Genomic DNA, 19,857 nt, shown 5'->3' on the forward strand with positions numbered 1-19,857 from the left:
TGCCCAGACTGTCCTGTAATAATAAAACAAATTTCTATAGTAGTTAACTACATTGGTGTAGTGTGAATGGTCCTGGGGAACCTCTTCACTAAGAGGCAAAGATGTAAAACCTATGCAAAGTCTTATGTTTGAGCTTAGGGCGTAATATCTGACACCCCTGCCATAGACAGTACACAAGGTGACTGTAGCTACCATGTTATGATCATAGATAATTCTACATTTTTAAATAATGTATGACAAAGACAACAAAACAAGTGACTGAGCCCATAAACTCACCAATAAAGGGTTCACAGAGGTCAAGTCAGAACGCTGTTTTACCACACACCTCTACAGGACTGAAAGTCTTTTTTGCAACCACAGCTGTTGCTATCGAGTGGCCTTCAGATGGGACGCAGGTTTAAGTCACTTCCACACCTTCATGTTTTTGAGCCGGAAGCTACCTCTATGCTTCATAATGCTGTATAAATGCACTTAACACATTTAACTCAAGCCTAAAAAATAGTCTCTTAATGCCCCCGCATTTTTGTCAAGTGTCTGTTGTTGCCATGTACTGTCATACAGGTAAATCGCAAAGGCACGTAAATATGCAATATAATGAAAGTTAATTTATGAAGTCCTCATTTACTATATGGGCGCATATTAAAGTGAAAGAAATCATTCATACCAATTTGTCATTAAGTATATGAATTTGCCCAAAGCATGAACAGGTTAAATAATACTTAAACATTTGCATACGGTTGTAGGATTAATAAAGATTCATGGAAACCTTTTTTAGAGTCTGGGAATAAAATACAGAACTGGAAATTATCATTATAGGTCTATTTTTAAGGTGGCCTCATGTCTGTGCACATTAAATTACCCCAATGTAGCGCCAGATATAGTTTGTTACGATGTAAACTGAATGAAATTCTGCTACTGTGCTTTTAAGGCTTTACTTTGCACACTGGTATTTTCAGGTGAATACTAACACAAGCTAACGTGTGCAGTTTATTTTTAGCCTTGTAGATGTGTTAACATGCAAGCATTCAGTAAGAACAAAATACTTTTGCATGACCCATTTCAGACCCGATGACAGCAGTAGATAAACATCAAGGATCTCCCAAAGTCGCTTTTATTTATGATTGCATGCATTGATCTGAAAGTATCAGAATGTGCATAATCTCTGGTTCTGTAGTTTTTTACAAACTAAGCAACATCGACAATGGGGAGGAAGTTTTAACCTGGTTTTAAACTGATGGTTACAGTGTCATGGTGTTGGCAGGATATGATTTAAGCTGCAGGTGTGACAATGCTGCTTCTAAAACTAAAACTAGAAGTCTGCTTGCCACGGAAATGGTGACCAAACAGCAACACCTCAGTTTGTGGTTTCTTCGTAAGGCTGAGATGAGGTACCATGACAGAAAATAGCCTCAGACATGTTCAGCCCAGTCTTTACTTCCAATACTTCTATTTTTCTAAATAAAGTTGCAAGAAAAAGTGCAACTGATTTTGAATTACCAGTATTTATACACTGGTTATTTAAAATGCAATTAGCCGTAAGGTGCAAATATGGACAAATTGACTAAATTAACAAAAAAACAACAAAAAAACAATTGTTCCATTCAGACCTTGAACATGTTATATAATCACTCATGTAACAGGCTGGCAAAAGCGACTTGCACCTCCTTTAGCAGCTAAGCCTCCATCGGATGTGTCTTGTAGATGCTTATGTGACCTACAAAGAGGTGAAGAGGAAATATTAACCACAAACATATACTCAATCATCTAGGTAAGGAAATCCCAAAAGGTTCTGTTGATCTGGACGTACCAAATGAACAAAATCAACATTTTGGAATTTACTTTTATTGATAATGGTTTATAAAATACTGTGGGGTTAGTGTGTGTGGCGAGTGAACTATTTTCAGTGTCTAAAGTAGGGCACGCCAGACAAACTTTGAGAACCGCTGGGCTGAGGTCAGGTCTGTGCTGGAAATGCCAAAACACTGTTTAGCGCTAGTTTTTTCTTTATCAGCCATCCTGTGGTTGGTCCACTTTTCATGCTTTGGGTTATTGTCACCAAACCTCTCCACAGCTTTATACTTTGTTCACATTCTTCTGAAGAGTTCTTAATGCAATTAAAATTCATTGTTGCCTGGATGACTGCACGATTTCCATCAACCTGGGGCAGCCACAAACCATGATGCTCCCTCCACCGTGCTTCACAGCTAGAGTGAGGTTTTCATGTTGGTGTGCTGTGCTATCTTCCTCCGAACATAGCGTTCCTTATCACTCATCTACCCACAGAACAGCGTCCCGTAGCTGCGGTGGAACATTCAGACACTTCGGTAATTTTTGTAGAGCATTTTATCCCTCACCTGATATTTGCAGGTGTATTGCTTTTACCATTGGATTGTTTTAGGGTAGCTTGTTGCGCTCTTGTTGTGATCACTGTGAAGAAGTAGTGGAGAGGAGCTCTGCCAGAGAGGAGATACAGAGTTAACAGCAGTTCAGAAGAGACATAGTATTGACAGAGAATTTGTAAAATGTAAATGTAGCTACAACACTTGTACTGTAGATGAATGGAGTCATGGAGGGCGTCTGTGGGTGGCAGGTGGCAAGCCAAAAGCTAGCAACAGGGAGAGGGTGGGCAGGCTGGTGATCAGGTGAGTCCTCCTTCTTCTTGACACGTTACAGAGAGTGGGTGATGAGCTGGAGGTTTCCACAGGCAGCTGACAAGTGTGTTTCCAAGGAGGCAAGATTTCCAAGAGAGCTGGGAGCAGGGAGAGAGACAGGAGTATTACAGACAGATCATCATAAACAACAATAATAGTTACAAAAGTGACCTAAAGTTCACCATATTGGCAATGACGACCTGGCAAAGAATTGGTGCAGATATAATAATGATTAATAATCTTAAACAGGTAGGAAGGAGGAAACCAGGTGAAACTTCATCCAGGGATCAGCCAGCCCAGGAACTCCAAGAAAATCAGGCTTTAAAGGATAACCAGCCGCAATCTGACAATAAGTGGAGTAGCTTTAAATTTCCTTCATTTGTGTACATTTTTCTTATTGTATATTTCTTATAATCTGGTCTTTAGAAAAAAAAACAAAAAACGTTTATATCACTAATCGATCTTTCAGACTTTTTCAATAATCTTACTGTGCATGCTTTTATTTATTTATCCATTTACTCATCCCACACTCAACATTTCTCACCAGTTGTTGGAACTGAATGTCAATGACTTTGTCCATCCTCCGCTGTGAGCGAGTTCTCACACATGAAAAGTAAAACCATCCGTGTGATCTTACTTTAATCAGACGATGTTTGTCTATAATTGTCACAGAGATGAAGACATGGTGAAGCATTCTCAGACCATTGTCTGTTCTTTGCTTTGATGGTTTTACAGTTCAGAATCGGATCAGAAGAAAGGTGCTGCAGAGAGAGTAAGAAAATAGGCACATAGCTCTTTAGAGAACATGCAGTGTTTTCTCTCTCTCCACGCTGTAGTCAGAGCTGGGTTAACCACAGGCAGACTTGGAGGGGGGGAGGGAAGGGTGAAGAAGGTGTCGTGAACATTCACATGAAAATTGAAACTACATTAAATGCCAGCGTGAGCAGGAGGCAGAAGCAGGCGAGCACGTACATCAAATACCTGAATTTGAGAAACTTAAGAAAATTTTGCCGCGAAACCTTTTGACGACGTGTTAGTGAGAAAGATGACAGCTTCCTATTTCAGCTATTCTGAACTCTTAAGCAAAACTTTGCACTGCGCAGAAAGGAAGAGTTCAAGAGTGGGGAGATTGCAATATGTGTAGAAACGGCTAACAGTATAAAGGAGGGAAGATACGTCAACTAACCGAGCCAGCTCGACACATGTGAGTATCAGCTATTTCTATACTGCTTGTGTTTAATTCTCTGTCTAACATTGTCTTGAGTTTGATGTCTAGTTATTAAAAATGATTGTCCCAGAAGCCACATCTTAGAGGAAACTTTCTTAGTTTTGTATACTTTTTTTTGCTGAATTATGCACTGTTAACTACCCAGATTGTCTTTTTTACTTTGTCAGAATGGACCTTCTGTATTATCTACAGCTGATGTCCATAGATGTAGACAAAAATATGTCAATGTGTTTGTGTCCAGGGCTGTTCACAGTTCAGTTAATGGGACAACAGCCATCCCATGGAGGAGCAGCAGGAGGAAACTGTCACTGCTGGATCAGCTGAAAGGCTGCCAGGAGGCCTGGTGCCCCGGGGCAGCCTGGGACAGAGAGGGGGCTCACGCTGCTATCTGTGGGACACCTGCTGGGGTAGGAGCAGACATCACTGAATGACTCTCGCTGTTATTATGTGACATCAAGCATCCAGTGTGTGTCAAATGAAGTCCAGATGATTGATCAAATCATTCAAGGATCTCCCTGTAAAGCTTCCCACTAACACTAAATAATGACTCTGTTTCCTAACAGGTCCTTGATCTTAGTCTTTGCCTGCTACTCACTTTCTTTTCCCCCCGTCCTATTTGGCAGTGTGGCGATCAGAATCGTTGTCCGACGGCCAAAAAACGCCCAACAGATTCACTTTCCCAATTGAACCATAACGGCCCACTTGATAGTCATATTTTATTAGAATTTGACCAGTTTAATCAACTGCTACTCAGTCGATTCAATTTTGACAACTCTTATGCAATAAAACAACTTTACATTTAATGACTTACTTACTTTGCATTTACTTTGAGACTATTTTTTCAAAAGAAATCTTCTTTATTTTTTTCTCAGTTTCCCGCCAGTGTCTCCCACTTCCCAGTGTGTCCTCTCTTCTGCTTCCTCTCCCAGTTTCGCTGCTTTCTGCGTTCCCAAGCTCGAAGTCGCGTGCATCATTTAAATTTTCTCTAGCAACCAAGCGTTTTTTGTGGGTCTAAATGTTGACATGCACACGTCACTTAAATGTAGTTCCTTCTTTTTTTTCCTATTTGAGGTCTGATAACACAACGAACTGTTTTAAATGCAGAAGTAGTGCTGAATAAAAGCGAGTTCATGTCGGGGAAATGACATTTCATGGTGGGTTTGGCTGCTGCACTCGCAGGGAACGTAAGTAACAAAGTAACAACGTATGTGCTTTATGTATTCATTGTTCTCGGTTATTATAAAGCGTGACATGGAGACAATTACACTGAAATGCAAAACTCTGACTGGCAGCAACAAGTCGTTGAACCGTGACAAATGTGTTATGGGGGAGGAGTGTGCTTTTTTTGTTTTGTATTAAGTGTTAAGAGTTTTCTGTGATAATGCGAAACGCAGAATGCTGTGGAGGTTGTAGTCGACTTTTGTTCAATCAGATGTTGGAAGGGAGGGTTGATTGACTCATTTCTTCTTGTTTTTGTGAATGGCAAACAGTAAGATGGCTGTTATGAATCAGTGGAAGATATATTTTTCCTAATTGCCGCCGTTTTTGCTGTCTTTCAGTGTGTTTCTGTGCTCAGAGTTTGGTGACTTCAAGTAAGCTTGTCAGTCTTTATTTTTGTACACACAGAGCCTGAAAACCACTTCCTCTGTACATGTTTGTAAATGTGTGCTGGTCTAAAGAGCACCTTTGAATTTGGCTGTGGTGATGTAACTACTTGACAGAGCCGTTGCCTTGGATTACATGCGTTTTGCTTTACTCAAGTTAATTGTGTCTCAACTGGCCATTTTATTGTCTTTGCTTCCAAAAAAGGCGTCGTGATCGATGCGAGTCTCTGTGCAGACAAAGCAAAGCTGTGTGTATAAAAGGAGACATGAAGAAGTGAAAGGGCTTCTTGAGATATTCACACCAGAAACAGAAACACTTCACATTTTTTTCTAAAGTGGACAAATACCAGGAACAAGATTAGTCTTTTACCATCACTGACGAGGCTGGAGTCAGCAGTACAACGTTTTAGCCTCATTACTGACTGTAACTGATCCTGTTTCTTGTACATTTTTATGCCATCTAAGTTAAAATACACGAATCACATTAGCCCGCTCGAGTTACAGCAGTGCCTGATTCAATGAGGCCTTTACAAAAGCTAGTCACAAGGCACGTTTAAAGACAGATTGAGTTTGATATGATCTGAGAGTAAGAACCTAAAAATAAATGCCCTAACTGCAAGACCCTATTCACAGTAATGCGAAAAAGAAAGTGCAGCCTCTTTCACTTCTAAGGTTTTGCATGTCAGCACATATAAAGATCATCTGCTCTTTAGAAGGTCTTCAAATTATTCAAATGCAACCTCACATGAACGACAACAAATGTCATACTGTCATTGTTTATCAGCTCTATAACATCAAGCAGAAAGTACATCCTATGATTCACTAGCTTGCAAACCCACCTTTAGCAGAAGTATTTCTTCAAATTGATGAAGTCACACAGAGATTGGGCAGTTTGACTGGGCCCTTCCGATGCCTTCATTTTCTTCTTTTTCAGCCATTCTGTCGTAGATTCACTGCTGTGTTTGGGATCATTGTCCTGTTGCATGACCCACTCTGGGTCAAGCTTTAGTTGTCAGACAGATGGCCTCACATTTGACTCTAGAATACTTGCAGAGGAGTTCAGTAATGCAAAGTACCCAGTTCTCAAGCCCGAATCATCATCCTTCCGTGCATTACGGCCAATCACCTTCACTTTGGTCTCATCTGTCCAGAGAACATTGTTCCAGAAGTCTTGTGGTTTGTTCACATCCAACTTTGCAAAATTTAGCTCTGGTTTCTCCTGGCAACTGTTCCATAAAAGCCATTCAGTCCTTTTATAATCGTACTGTATCACTTAATGCTAACTGAGGTGTAGGTATTAAATGTAGCTCTTGGGTTTTCTGCAGTTTCTCTGAGCATTGCACGGTCTGACCTTCAGGTGAATTTAATAGGATGCCACACCGGAGAAGATGGGCAACTGTCATAAATGATCTCTACGTGTTAATAATCCCTATTCCTGTATAATAACCCTGTACTTCTACAGTAATAAATTACCCTGAACTTACAGTCTATTTCTGCACGACATATTTCTTTGCTGCAGGTATCCCTGAGTGCCAGTTTAAGGAGTCAGCACATGGTTGAAAGCTGGGCAGGAAACTACACACATAAAACTCTTTTAGTTATCGTTATGATTATGGTTGTTCGGAAGATGGTGGCATTTTGTGTTAGCATTTGTGTTTATTTACTTTAGTCCACTCTTGTACTGCTTTATAGTTTTTCCGCCATGAGTTAAGACAGTTTAGTTGGCTCTGATGGCTAAAACAGAAGCTAGAAAAGAAACAACATCTTTGGGGTCGTGGTGTGTGCTGCTGTATCACACATGTGGTGTGAACTGTGAGTGAATAAAATGCACAGTAGAGAGCTCTCTCTTTTTGTCAGACTCAAGGGCTGCATGAAATATGAACGAGTCCTGCCACGGCCTGCGGGCCACTCTTTGAAACCCTCGGTTTTCAAGGTTTTCTTGTATAGGATTTGATTGGTTTTAATGAAGATGGATTTGCGCACTAACAGTGCTGTGGGGCTCAGTTTCAGGTTTTAGTTTTGATGCATGCGCAAAATAAAACGTGAAGAATAGAATAGAACATGGTTAAAGAAAATCATGTGATGTGAGTGGTCTTAAGCCACACTGGTTCGTCACTCAGTTAACCATCATCTACAGATTCATATCAGCATCTCCGAGTGGGCAAGCAAACACTTATCAGCACTTAATGCATGAGCCCTTAGACATTTGCAGTGTGCATGACGCTCTGTCACGTCGAGATCAAATCAATTGACTCTTGTCACAGAAATTCTGACACATTTCTTTGTAAACCACACTCTAAAATAGTTTTTTTCTCTCTGTCTGTGTACATCCATCACTCAGTTGTTCTCTTACCGCTGCCTGCTTACCATCTGGCCACGCCCTGTAGCCTGCCAGCGTGAACATTTAACCCTCTCGAGGCAGGCGTTGCCGATTTGCAACAGTTAAAAACTAACAACCTGATTACCCCACATACATATTTTATGATTTTTACTCAGAAGTACCACTGCAGGACTTGGTTGTGCATTAGCAACAAAAAGTTTAATTTGAGCCTGAGAGGGTTAAAAGTAAACGTTCTCCTGCTTAACAGGTTTCTGTGACAATTGAAATCTTTAAATGAGTCACACGTGTGTTTCCCTGCAGAGTTTCCTGGTTGTGCGGGACTCTGTGACGTCTCAGCCAAGCCTGCTGTGTGTGTCTGCCGGAGCGCAGAATGAGGAAGTCTTTGATTATAATATCAAATGCACAGGAGCAGGTAGGATCCAACCACATGCAAACATCTGTGTGTGTGTGTGTGCGCTCGGGCGTGCATGCATGGGCTTGTGCTTGTGTGTGTGTCTGTGTGACCAAGCCACCAATTTCCCTGCGTCATTTTTAGTGGTTATTTTATGAGTCAGTACTTCTGGTAGTTGCACTTTCTCTTCTCAGGTTTGTGTACCTGCAGACATGGCAGTTATTGTAGATTGATGCAGATTAAAACATCAAACTCTGGTCCTATTTTATTTATTTACCAAACTTTTCCACTCACTGATCTACATGATGTATCTAAAATAAATAAATAAATAAATCAAACACTAAAGGGTCATCTGACTCCTCTAGCCTGCAAACACCCTCGTCAGGCTTTATAAACCACACACTGCCAGGAAATAATCAAGCTGTAAAGCTACTGTGGAAATATGTGAAACCCTAACACTGGCTTATCTTAAGTTCCCTTTTAGTTTTTTACTGGTATAAACTTTGGTGCATTTCCAGGAAAGTATTTTTCACCAGAGCATTTCAGAATGAGACTAAAGCTGCCCACTCTTTCTGTTTCTCTCTGACAGTTTTCCAACTGTCTGAGTCTCATCTGTCTTTCTCTGACTTGACTCAGCTGGTGCTCTTCTACTCTCTGACCAGGTAAGAATCTCCTGTCTCAGCTACATAAAAAACTCCCCATGCTTGGCTATTGGTGGAATTGCGGACGTTGTGAAAGACTGTTCGAACCTGTGTTTAACCAAATCGTGTCTGTTTATCTCTTGGATCTCTCTCCCTCTGTGTTTCAGGGATGTGCTGGCTGTTTGTCTCCACATTCCTCGCTGGATCTACAGTGTAACAGACACAAACAAAGAGCGTCTTTCACAGCTTGAACCTAGTGCGTCCGGGCCTTCCTGAGCTTTCGCCTTTCATAATCTTCAACAAAACAATACAAAACCGCAAATAAATACACTGTGTTGAGGAGCCTTGTCACTGATTTCTCTGTTGCAGAAACTTGGCTTTCCACACCACCTGATCAACAGACTGATGAAATGTCCCAAAGGGAACCAAGCAGAATGATGTGCTCCATACAGGTATGTTGCTTATCTACGTGTATGTAGATTTTTGTGATGGAGGGGGAGGGACTTAAGGGGAAATGGTGTCTTTACTTCCTTCAGTGGGTAAATCAATAGCCTGGTAATTGTCTCAGAAACAGAACATTCGTCATGCAACCAGAAGCACCACTCCAAAATAATGTTCAGATGCCCACAAGAATATTTAAATTAAGAATAATTTAACTTTCTAAAGTGGTTATATGTGTCTATTGTGTAACCAATGTTGCGTTCTATCCTGTTAACACTGTATGTATGTGTTTTTTTCAATAGCTGACGTCCACAAACGGGGCCCTGTGTATCATCAATCCCCTCTACCTCCATGAACACGGAGATGAGTGGCTGACCCACAGGCCAGCTGCCGCACAGCCGTCAAATTTCAGACGAGAGCGACGCCTCAGCACCACCCGGCAATGGGCAGGCGCAGGGTTACAAAGTAAACGAGCCATCTCTTTGGAGCAAGAAACCCCTGCTCCCAATACAGAGAGCTCAGGTCAGTGCACCAACTTCAGATGGCCATTTCACCCAATATAAAAAAAGCTTTCTCAGTTCTGAACATGTTAGACAGTGTAGTTTCATTTCCCCTCACAGTTTTGAAAAACAATGCTTCTATCTATCCAGATCAGGAGATGCATTGAACTTAAAGTTTCTCTCCTTGCACTCTTTAAACCCCTAAAAACCTTTTCTTCCCCTCATAAAAAATAAGCCTACCAATAAACTTGTAACTGTGTTTTCCATACATTTTGTACACGGACAAAGACATGCAGTCCTGGTCAGTTTTGCTGAAGTGTGTGAGGGGCAAAAACACAGTTAGGAGTTTCTAAATCAGGAAGTCCTGGGCCACAGAGAGTATGCTGTTCCTGCAGGTCAGGGGGAGAAAAAAATCCACTGTGTCTGGTGCAAACAGGAAGTGGCTTTGTGCAAGCTTTTAAAACTAAATGAAAATATCACCACAAAAAGCATTCATGTGGGTTAGCACTTATTAAAATACTTTAATCATCGTCAGCTGTTCTGTCGTCTTGCTCCACACTTGCACATATATTTGGCTTGACCACACTGTTAATCGCTACCTCTGACAAGTTAGCCCTGCGTAGCAAGTGTCCAAAACTAATTCCTATGGTTGTTTTTGAAACTGTCAGAGGTACACCATATTTCAGAAATAGTTAAAATGCCAGTCCTGTCTCTCTGTTTATGTCACTTGTGATATCAGTAAGTGGGATCAGTTAAATTCATTGCAAAAATCTGTGATGTTATTCAGGTTTAATCAGAGCCTGTTCCGCTGATTCAGCACCAACTGAGCAAACACCAGCAGGGGTGGTCCTCCGGCGGCCCAGTCGGGATTTAGTAATCGCCCAGCCTCAGAGAGTGAGCACGGGGAGCCTACCTTCATCCACTTCCTCCACCCCTAGAAATGGAACACCTGAGTTGCAGCGCCACAGCAGCCCCGTGCCTCAGTCTCCTCACAGGGTGTCCTGGATTGAGGATGGCGTCTGGCTGCCTCCACCCAGGCCTTCTTCCTCGCTCCAGCCTCCATCGCTCGAGCTTGACTCGCTTTCAATCAGCAGCATAGAGGAAGAGATGGAGCCCCAGATGCTAAGCTCGTCACATCACCACGCTTCAGCACACCGTTTGGCTGATAAGGTCCTACATCGCCTCTCTGCCGTGGGCCAGGCGCTGGGTGGGCTTGTAAGCCAGAGAAAAAGACTGTCCAATCGTGTCCAAGAGCTGAGTGAGAAGAAAGGTGCTGTATTCGCAGAGGCTGTGAAGGGATTTGTGGAGATGACATCGAAGCGAGGGACTGATTCTAGCGGTGTCACAGGGTCGGAGTTCTTACAGGAAGTGAGATTATCACTCACATCACTGAGGGAGACACTGCTGGATTATGCAGACATCCAGATGTTACTGGAAAGCATAACTGACTTAAACGACTCAGAGATTGGTGAGTGGGCTGTGACATAACACAGAAATGATTTTAGGTTTTTGTTGTCAGCATAAATGACAGAATATATATTTTGCATTCTTAAAACCTTGTGGTTGAACACTTAGTGCTCCAATAATTATCCCTCTGCTATCTTTTGATCCTGGTGTAGACACCTTGGTGGAGCTCTCCATCCACAAAGTGGCCCTGAAGCCTGTCTCCAGCCACCTCTACTCCTGCATAGAAACCTCCCGAACCAATGATGGCACCTTCGAGCGTCTCCAGAGCAACCTGCGCTTGCTGGAAAAGAACGAGGTGACTGAACTAGGAGGTTCAGCAGGAGTCGGAGTTCCTGACTCCGTCACGCTAGATCGTATCCAGCAGAAATGGAATAATATGCACGATGTCTACTCCCCAAACAAGAAAGTGGAGATCATGCTCAAAGTCTGCAAGAGCATCTATCACAGCATGAGTGCCAATGCTAGCTCAGGTAGCCTGGCAGTGTTTCGTAAATACCACTCTTCTACTTTGAGTCGCTTGGTTGTTATATCCACTTAAAGTCATGTTCTCCTCACAGCAGGTAAAGTGTATGGAGCAGATGATTTCCTGCCCTGCCTGACGTGGGTGCTGCTCCGTAGCAACCTGGTCACCTTGCAGGTAGACACAGATTACATGATGGAACTGCTGGATCCCACACAGCTACAAGGAGAGGGTAAGCCAGTTATAATTCAAGGACAATGTAGAGGAAGTGTGATGCTCCATTTTAGTAAATCATGTTTGAAACTAAATAGAAGTTTTTCTGACTTTACTCAGAAACTTAGTAAGTGACTTGCTAACACACTCTGACAGTAATGCCTATGTTTTGCCTGGTCAACAACTATCTGGAAATCATCAGTTGTGAGAGGAAAGTGTGTATTCCCCGACTGGTTGTGAGTGGATGCTGGAAGTTGCTAGGATGAATTGGTCGAAGGGACCTGAAATTTCCCTGGGATTGCTTTGGTGGCTAGCAGATTGCTGCAGTCACCAGTAGTTTACATGTGTGTTTACTCCTCGATAAATGTAAATAAACTGTGCAAAGTAAGAAACTGGGCTAAAATGTGTGCAAATGTTTGCACACAGGTCAGCATTTTTCATGGAACTCTAACAATCTGCTAGTAAGCACCATAAACTTCCAGCGACTACTTGCAAGCTGGTCTTTGGCTTTGCACGTTTTTCCCTAATGATGGCTGCTCACTGGTCTCCAGGCCCACGTGACTAAGGGCTTATTCTTTTAAGTAAAGCCTATTTTATAGTCCTGCAAATGTGTTCATCTGCATACCGGTTTAAATTTTGATGGAGGAGTGGCTCTCGTGCAGTCCTCCAGGATCCTGACTGCACATGGCTGGATGTACATGAACTTAAAAAGTATGGCCTTTTATAGTCTAAAGATGACACTATAGAGGGCCTTCTTCTTGCACTACTAATATGGCATTGCATACTTAAAATAATCCTTACGTTTTCTTAATTTTGTCCTTGGTGCAGCCCTTTAGTTTTTCAGCTGTCTGAAAAAAAAACAGTTTTAGCTCCTGTTCCCCTTTGTTTAAGTGATCTTTCTTTTAATTGGCTGCCCCTCGTACACAGGAAACAGCAAGTGGGTGGTGTTTCTGTTCTCGCTCTTTAGTGTACTCCCAAGAGCTAAGCTTTGGGTTTAATCAGTCCCCCCTACACGTATGGAACTTTATGATGACACTTTGTAGTTGTAGTTTTGTAGTTTCCCCCCTGCTTATAGGTTGTCTCACTCAATGTCACCTTTTTCTATATCCCCATATCAACAGGTGGCTACTACCTTACAACTCTATATGCATCTCTCTACTACATCAGCAGTTTCCGCCCACGACTGGCTGCCCGTCAACTCAGTGTGGAAGCCCAACAGTCTCTCAATCAGTGGCATCGCAGACGCACACTGCACTGTAACCAGTCGCGTCGCAGCAAGCACAGACGGACTATTCGGAGGCAGGTTTGTCGGGACGGGAGTAAAGATGAAAGCAAAAATGAAAATGCATCTGTTAGTATGGAGGGGTCACAGGAACAGGGAGAACGCAACACAGAGGCTCTGCAGACACTGAGCGAGGAGACAGGGAGGGAACAAGGAGCCAATGACCAATCACAGCCTACTAGTCCAACTTCAGACTCTCAACCTGTGACACAGGAAGAGGAAACAGCAAGCAAACAGGAAGATAGCCAGACTTCTGGTGAAGGAAAAGAGGAGGACCACAGAGCATTATAATGAGATGCACGTCGTCAGGAGAAGGTCAAAGACCCTCAAAATGTTCTTACTGGTCAAAGCTATTTCACACCTGTTGAAATTCTTGCAAAGAGGTAAATGAAGCTTTTAACATGTGTCACTAATACCGTGGTGTCAGTTAAGGTGAACGTGTGCCTGACTCAGCCTGAGGATTGGGACTCCTCTTGGGTCTCATTATAAAGCTGGAGGGTCACAAGTTGAGAGGATGAATGAGATACTAAAGTGACATTTCTTAAATTCGAGCTGTTTTCTTCTAAAGTGTAACAAGGGGTGTCACACATTGATACCGCTTTCTTGTCACACTCCAAAAAGATTCAAAGCACTGGTCTTAATGGCAACAAGTTTAATGTCACAAGTGAGCTGTAAAGACAACACTTGTTACTAGAGACTTGCTTAATGGGAGCTTATTTGGCCACCATGGTCAGTGTAAATGTGTGACATAGATCAGTGTTTCCCCTCATACTCCGGGGGGTTAAATCTAGTAATTGATCACATTGATCAATTAACAGTATATATTAACCATAAGCGATGTATTTGATACAGTTGCATTTCCTAAACCCCCCTGACCAGGAAGTGGTTGCATTTTGTAAGATGTGCCCTGGGTTGGAATCCTTCATGCTGATTAATTTAAACTTGTATCATTCGACATTTCTAAATGTGGTCATATTAAAGCAGTAACTTGCCAAAAGAGTGAAGTCATTAAGGTCTAAAAAAGTCTGCTTAGGTTGTACAGTTTATTCTGCTCTTTTTAGCACCACCTACAACAGACGGCTATTTTCAGGTAAATGCAGTCCCACTTTGTGTTGCTCATAGAGTATATTATTATTATTATTATTATTATTATTATTATTATTATTATTATTATTATTATTATTATTATTATTGCAGAAGCTTGCTCCAGGATGAAATGCTAAAATGTACTTGGACAGTGTTGCTAACTCTATTAATTTTGTTAATAGCGTTAAATGGTGTTAGCAGAAACATTTTGACAATGCCATGGGCATGTCTTATCCTTTCGTCCTAAAGTGGCAATAAAATAAACTAATCAATAAATAAAACTGAATCATTTGATCTTCTCAATTCTGTCTCAGGCTCTTTTCTAACAGCATTTTGCTGCAGAGGCATGTGCTATGTTGATTCTGGTCTCCACAGTAATGCACAAACACTCCACAGACTCCCCACAAAAAGCAATTACAGTAGCACCATTATCACTTATCTCTACACTACAGTAAAGTTCATCTGCAGTTTGGGCCACTAGAGGGCAGCATTCAACCTTCTCAGTTATGAACAGCTTTTAGCCCCTTGATTGGTGGGTGGCTTTGGAGCTTTCTTGAAGAGGAAGCTGAAACTAAACTAAGTTACATAAGTTAAAATCACTGTGTACTATTACTATTACTAGTGATAGTGTGCCTCTTTTGGCACAGTATAATCCTTAGCAGAAGCAGAAGCTATAGCACCAAACAGGTAAGTAAGGAATAAATCATTGGTCATGAGACAAAGCTGAAAATGACAACTGAAATTGCAAAACTGAAAGGAAGGAGTCAAAATCAAATTTGCATATATGTAAGGGAGATGGCATGTCTGTAAAAGTTGCAGTTGAAGTGATAATGAAAAGATACTTGCAAGTCACATTTGAAGAGGTTCTTGAAAGGAGACTTGAAAGGAGGTACGTTAGGCTAGTCATTGACATTAAATGTGTAAGTCAAGTTAAAGCACCTGTAAAAACAGAGTGACAGGTGGAGGTTCAGCGCTGGGCACGGGGGGTTGGGGGTAAGCTGTCAGCTAATGCTAACTTGGTTTGCAAGGGGCATCAATAGACAGGATTAATGCATTACACAGAAACTGCTCGTGAGTGCTAAGAGGTATACACATAAGATACTAGAACCAAATTTACCAAATTTGCGTCACTGCTGTTAAAGCTGAAGCCAATTCATTTGTTAAACTGTTGCACTGAAAAGTGCAAAGACTTTATTGACTTAAATAAGTTGAGGTGAACCCAGTCGCACAATTTTAAGTAAGTAAGTAAGTTATAGCCTCTACAGTCTACTTCTAAAAAGCAGATTCTGAAACCCATACAGCTGAACGCACGTTAAATCTGGTGTATTAAAGTTTGGCATTTCACATGGCAGTTTGTTCACTTTTGGAGCCACCCTCAAGTGGTCATTCAAAAATCTAGTTTTTGGTACATCAGCTATTTTTTAGTCTTCGGGGTTGTCAATTGATTAAGACTTTAAGAAGTGGCTATTAATAAACTAAAAATTAAGGCTGAAGCATCTCACTTAAAGTAGACTTAGTGGAAAAATAGCACAGTTAAAAATTAAAATAAAAGGAGTCATAAATAGGCCCCGGCTCCTAGGGGTTTCCCATGATTTCTTCTTCGCTCATCTTCTTTTGCTTTCTATGTTTATACACCACTCTGTATTTAATCATTAGTTATTATTAAACTCTGGCTTTTTCTCCCATAGTTTACCTTTCATCCTGTCTTCCTCTGCTCTCTTCTTGTTCCCCTTACCACGAACTGGTTGCGGCTGATGGCCGCACCTCCCTGAGCCTGAGTCTCCCGCAGGTTTGTTCCTGTTAAAAGGAAGTTTTCTTTCCCACTGTCGCTTGCTTATAGGGGGTCATGTGATGGTTGTGGTTTCTTTCAGTTATTGTAGGAACTTTACAATATAAAGTGCTTTGAATTCATGCTGTGTAAATAAAACTTAATAAAAATGCTAAATCAAAGAAAAAAAAAGGTGGAAAGGACAGTTGAATTCGTGTAAGATCTGAAGTAGAATTTAAATTCATTATTGTAATTTAATCTACAGTCTGTAGTTATCGTTCTTGTACATTTTCCTATGATTCATGATACATTTATGCTATTACATTGCTATTTTTGTTATTATAATATAATTAACAGCTTGTAAATCCAAATGTTACCACAATACTTAATAAATGCACATACATTGAGCGTGCACACATGTGAATAGTTATGCAGAGGGCCTCTCATGTAAATGTACACACACAGCTCCATGTACATGCACATATGGAACCGTCTCATCGCTGCATTCTAAATGACCGAGCCAATCAAATTTGCCTAATGAGACATCTGGCATTCTGCCTGCATGTGGATGGCAAGCCCAGAAACAGCTGGGCGTTTACACACACACACACACACACACACACACACACACACACACACACACACACACACACACACACACACACACACACTTTCCCTTTTTCTTTATACATACTATCAGTGTGTGATAGTTGGTGGACAGAGCAAGAAATTCTGCGATACACACTGAATCACATTTGTAGTGATTCTCTATATCACACACACATGCATACATACACGTACACACATGGTGGGCAATATTTTAAGAAGTGCTGAAGATAGAGTTGTGGTCCAAACCATACATGGCCAGTACGTGTCATTCTCCCACACATAGTCCTTTCACATATGTGATATATTATGCATACATGAGTGTGTGTAACTCACTCACCACTGCCATAAATTAGATATATGGCAGTGGCAGAGGTGGTGGTGGTGGTGGTGTGTGTGTGTGTTTGTGTGTGTGTGTGTGTGTGTGTGAAATGAAGAGCGTAAGGCAGGGATGTGGGAGGGGGCACAGATGGCTGTGGCCTGAGGCGTTTGAGATACTGCAGCTAAACACGGAAACTGCAACACACACACACACACACACACACACACACACACACACACACACGCTCACATATAAAGAAACAAGGATGGGAAAACAAAGTTTGATTTATTAATGTTCCCTCAAATATCTGCATTATATATTACTTAGCACAACTACATAGTAACTCAGTTACTCAGTTAAATATTGTAGTTTTTCTTCACTATATTAACACAATAGTAGTACAGTAAGTTGATTTAATGTGATACATTACATAGACAGGGAGTGCAGACAGTAAATAAAAATCATTCACCGTCTTACCCCAGCTGGTCGCAGCAGATGGCTGCCCCTCCCTGAGCCTGGTTCTGCTGGAGGTTTCTTCTTGTCAAAAGGGGAGTTCTTCCTTCCCACTGTCGCCAAAGTGCTCGCTCATAGGGGGTCATATGATTGTTGGGATTTGCTCTGTTTACCTTGCAGTATAAAGCGCCTTGAGGTGACTGTTGCTGCGATTTGGTGCTGTATAAATAAAATTGAATTGAATTGAATTATTAATAAAGATATACTTCTTTCCCCCTCCTTTGCTTTTCAGAACTCCCACAGTGCACCTTGTAATGTCTCACTTTGAGCAAAGCAATCCCGTTGAACAGCAGAGCATCTTTACTGCCGTGCTCTTCCTTGTCCTCACATGTCACTTGTCCCTCTATGATGCGCGTGAGGGTCCTTTGTCTTTACTGCAGCCTGTGACTGACCATCACCGTACAACAGCTTTCCTCTGTCACAGCTCATTCACACGCCCACAATAAAACTTTCTCCTCTTTCTCTTTTAACCCTCGTGGAGATTTTACATTCCCTCCTTGTCATTCAGTCCCACCCACCCCTGCATTCCTCCATTCCTTTCTCTTTCCCTACCCCTCTCTCTCTGTCTCTCCCTCCCCCTCCCCATCTCTCCTACTTGTCTGAACTCTGACAGGTGTGTAATTGAATGATTAATGACCACCACAGTAACCCTCCTCCTCCTCTCTCTCTCTCTCTCTTTCTCTCTCCTGCTCAATCACATAGACTTTATATTAAAATGGAACTGTGCAATGTTTATGCACACACACACACACACACACACACACACACACACACACACACACACACACACACACACACATTTATGCACACAGGTGTGCACATTTCCACACGTGTTCATTTTGCTTCAATAACCTGAATGGTAAAATTCAAGAAGATGAGTCTTGAAATGATGGAGATGTAAGGGGTGTAGTGATATGTATATGAAGGGCCAACACTGCACCAGTGCTGCAATAAAAATCGGAATAGCTTGATCTTATGTGAATTTCATAAATAAATAATAAATGTTTCCCACAAAGTGAGCTTTAATGCATTAAGAAAATAAAAGTAAAAATCTGATTTGTGATGCTGTATGGCTCAAATCCACTGTAATGCCAAACTACACACCTCTATGGGCTACAGCAGATTTTCTGTCAATAAGTCCCGTGCACTGACAAGTGTGATTATTTCTAGTTATTATTATTAATATTATTTTCTGATGCTGAGGGGGAAAATTCATGATAATGTGTGTTTTTTTTGTACAGATTATAAAAACAGCGTGTCATTTGAAAGCCAATCAGCTGTTTCAAAGGTCAGTGGAGTGAATATTGATATTACAGACTTTTTCTTGTTTAAACATACATGTTTATACACTTAGGTTATATGGATTGAAAATGTGAAGGCCTCAGGCTTAAACTTCAGTGGTAAGGAGACATTTCTTTGCATTTCTTCATCTTTTCCCATGTCGATGCTGGAGGTTCTCAAATATTTAAAACCACGCCCTTCACTCCGTGATATGAAAAATGTCAGGTACGGCACCATCAAGATGTTATTTTTCATAGACAAACCATATTCATTCATTCATTCATTCATTCATTCCTCTGGCTATCCACATCCCCTGGAGAGACTCTGCGCTTCACCAAGGAGAGACATTTATATAAAATTATATAAAATGTCTCATTGAAAAACTTCCTGTTATCCCCTTTTGACTTTTGTGCCCTCCGTCTTTTGGTCTGACTAAACAGTGACAGTGTGATGGACAGTGTGTTTGCTGTAGGCTTTAGAATCTACTTTGGTACAGAGCTCAGTTTCAAAACCCAGTATAAAAAATAATGGTACGTTTTCACAGATCATACTGAAACAAAAGTTGCTGAACTATTTGCATGACAGTGTTGTGAAAAAAAGGGATTACCAGGCAAACAGGGCTGCATGGGGGGGGTGGGAGGGATTAGAGAGTAAAAGTGAGGGGCCCGTCCTGACCAGCATGGCTGAGGAGCGAGTGCGTGAAGGGACAAAGAGAAACGAAAAGTGGAGGAGTGCTGAGGTCAGGACCTGCGTGCTAAGGGAGAACGACCATTTCCTGTTGACCCCTGTCTGAACTCTGGCCTCTGACCTCCCCTGCAAGTCCCCATCCTCCTGCAGGCCAAATGGGGGTAGGGCGAGGATGGGGTATTACGTGTTTGTTGTGTCCTTTGGTGCTGTGAGTGGATGTTAGGCAGCAAACGGTGTAATTATGTGTGGATGTTTGGGGCCTAAAGCAGAAGAGAGGTGAAGGTTATGAATAGGATTGGTGTCTACCAGGCTTCAAGGGGGGAAAGTGAGGTGAAAGGCTGCTCAAGTTTTAAGTGTTTGTGCTTGTTGAGATAT

General features: G+C 41.6%; 1 protein-coding gene across 2 annotated transcripts; it reads left to right on the top strand.

The window, feature by feature from the left end:
* The first annotated feature begins 1,513 nt into the window (after positions 1 to 1,513).
* Positions 1,514 to 18,020, top strand: rinl (Ras and Rab interactor-like). Of its 2 annotated transcripts, XM_085130431.1 has the most exons (11): positions 1,514 to 3,855; positions 4,121 to 4,286; positions 8,125 to 8,236; positions 8,805 to 8,877; positions 9,024 to 9,112; positions 9,226 to 9,308; positions 9,600 to 9,819; positions 10,585 to 11,265; positions 11,417 to 11,734; positions 11,822 to 11,956; positions 13,059 to 18,020. In XM_085130431.1, coding segments are annotated over exons 1-11 (2,331 nt in total). In that variant the 5' UTR covers positions 1,514 to 3,853; the 3' UTR covers positions 13,511 to 18,020. The 2 variants fall into 2 exon arrangements, with proteins under 2 accessions (XP_084986557.1, XP_084986558.1); XM_085130432.1 differs by lacking the exon at positions 1,514 to 3,855 and having other exon boundaries at positions 4,173 to 5,063.
* Positions 18,021 to 19,857: the final 1,837 nt, after the last annotated feature.

Source organism: Neolamprologus multifasciatus, chromosome 14, assembly GCF_963576455.1.
Source record: "Neolamprologus multifasciatus chromosome 14, fNeoMul1.2, whole genome shotgun sequence".
NCBI lineage: Eukaryota > Metazoa > Chordata > Actinopteri > Cichliformes > Cichlidae > Neolamprologus > Neolamprologus multifasciatus.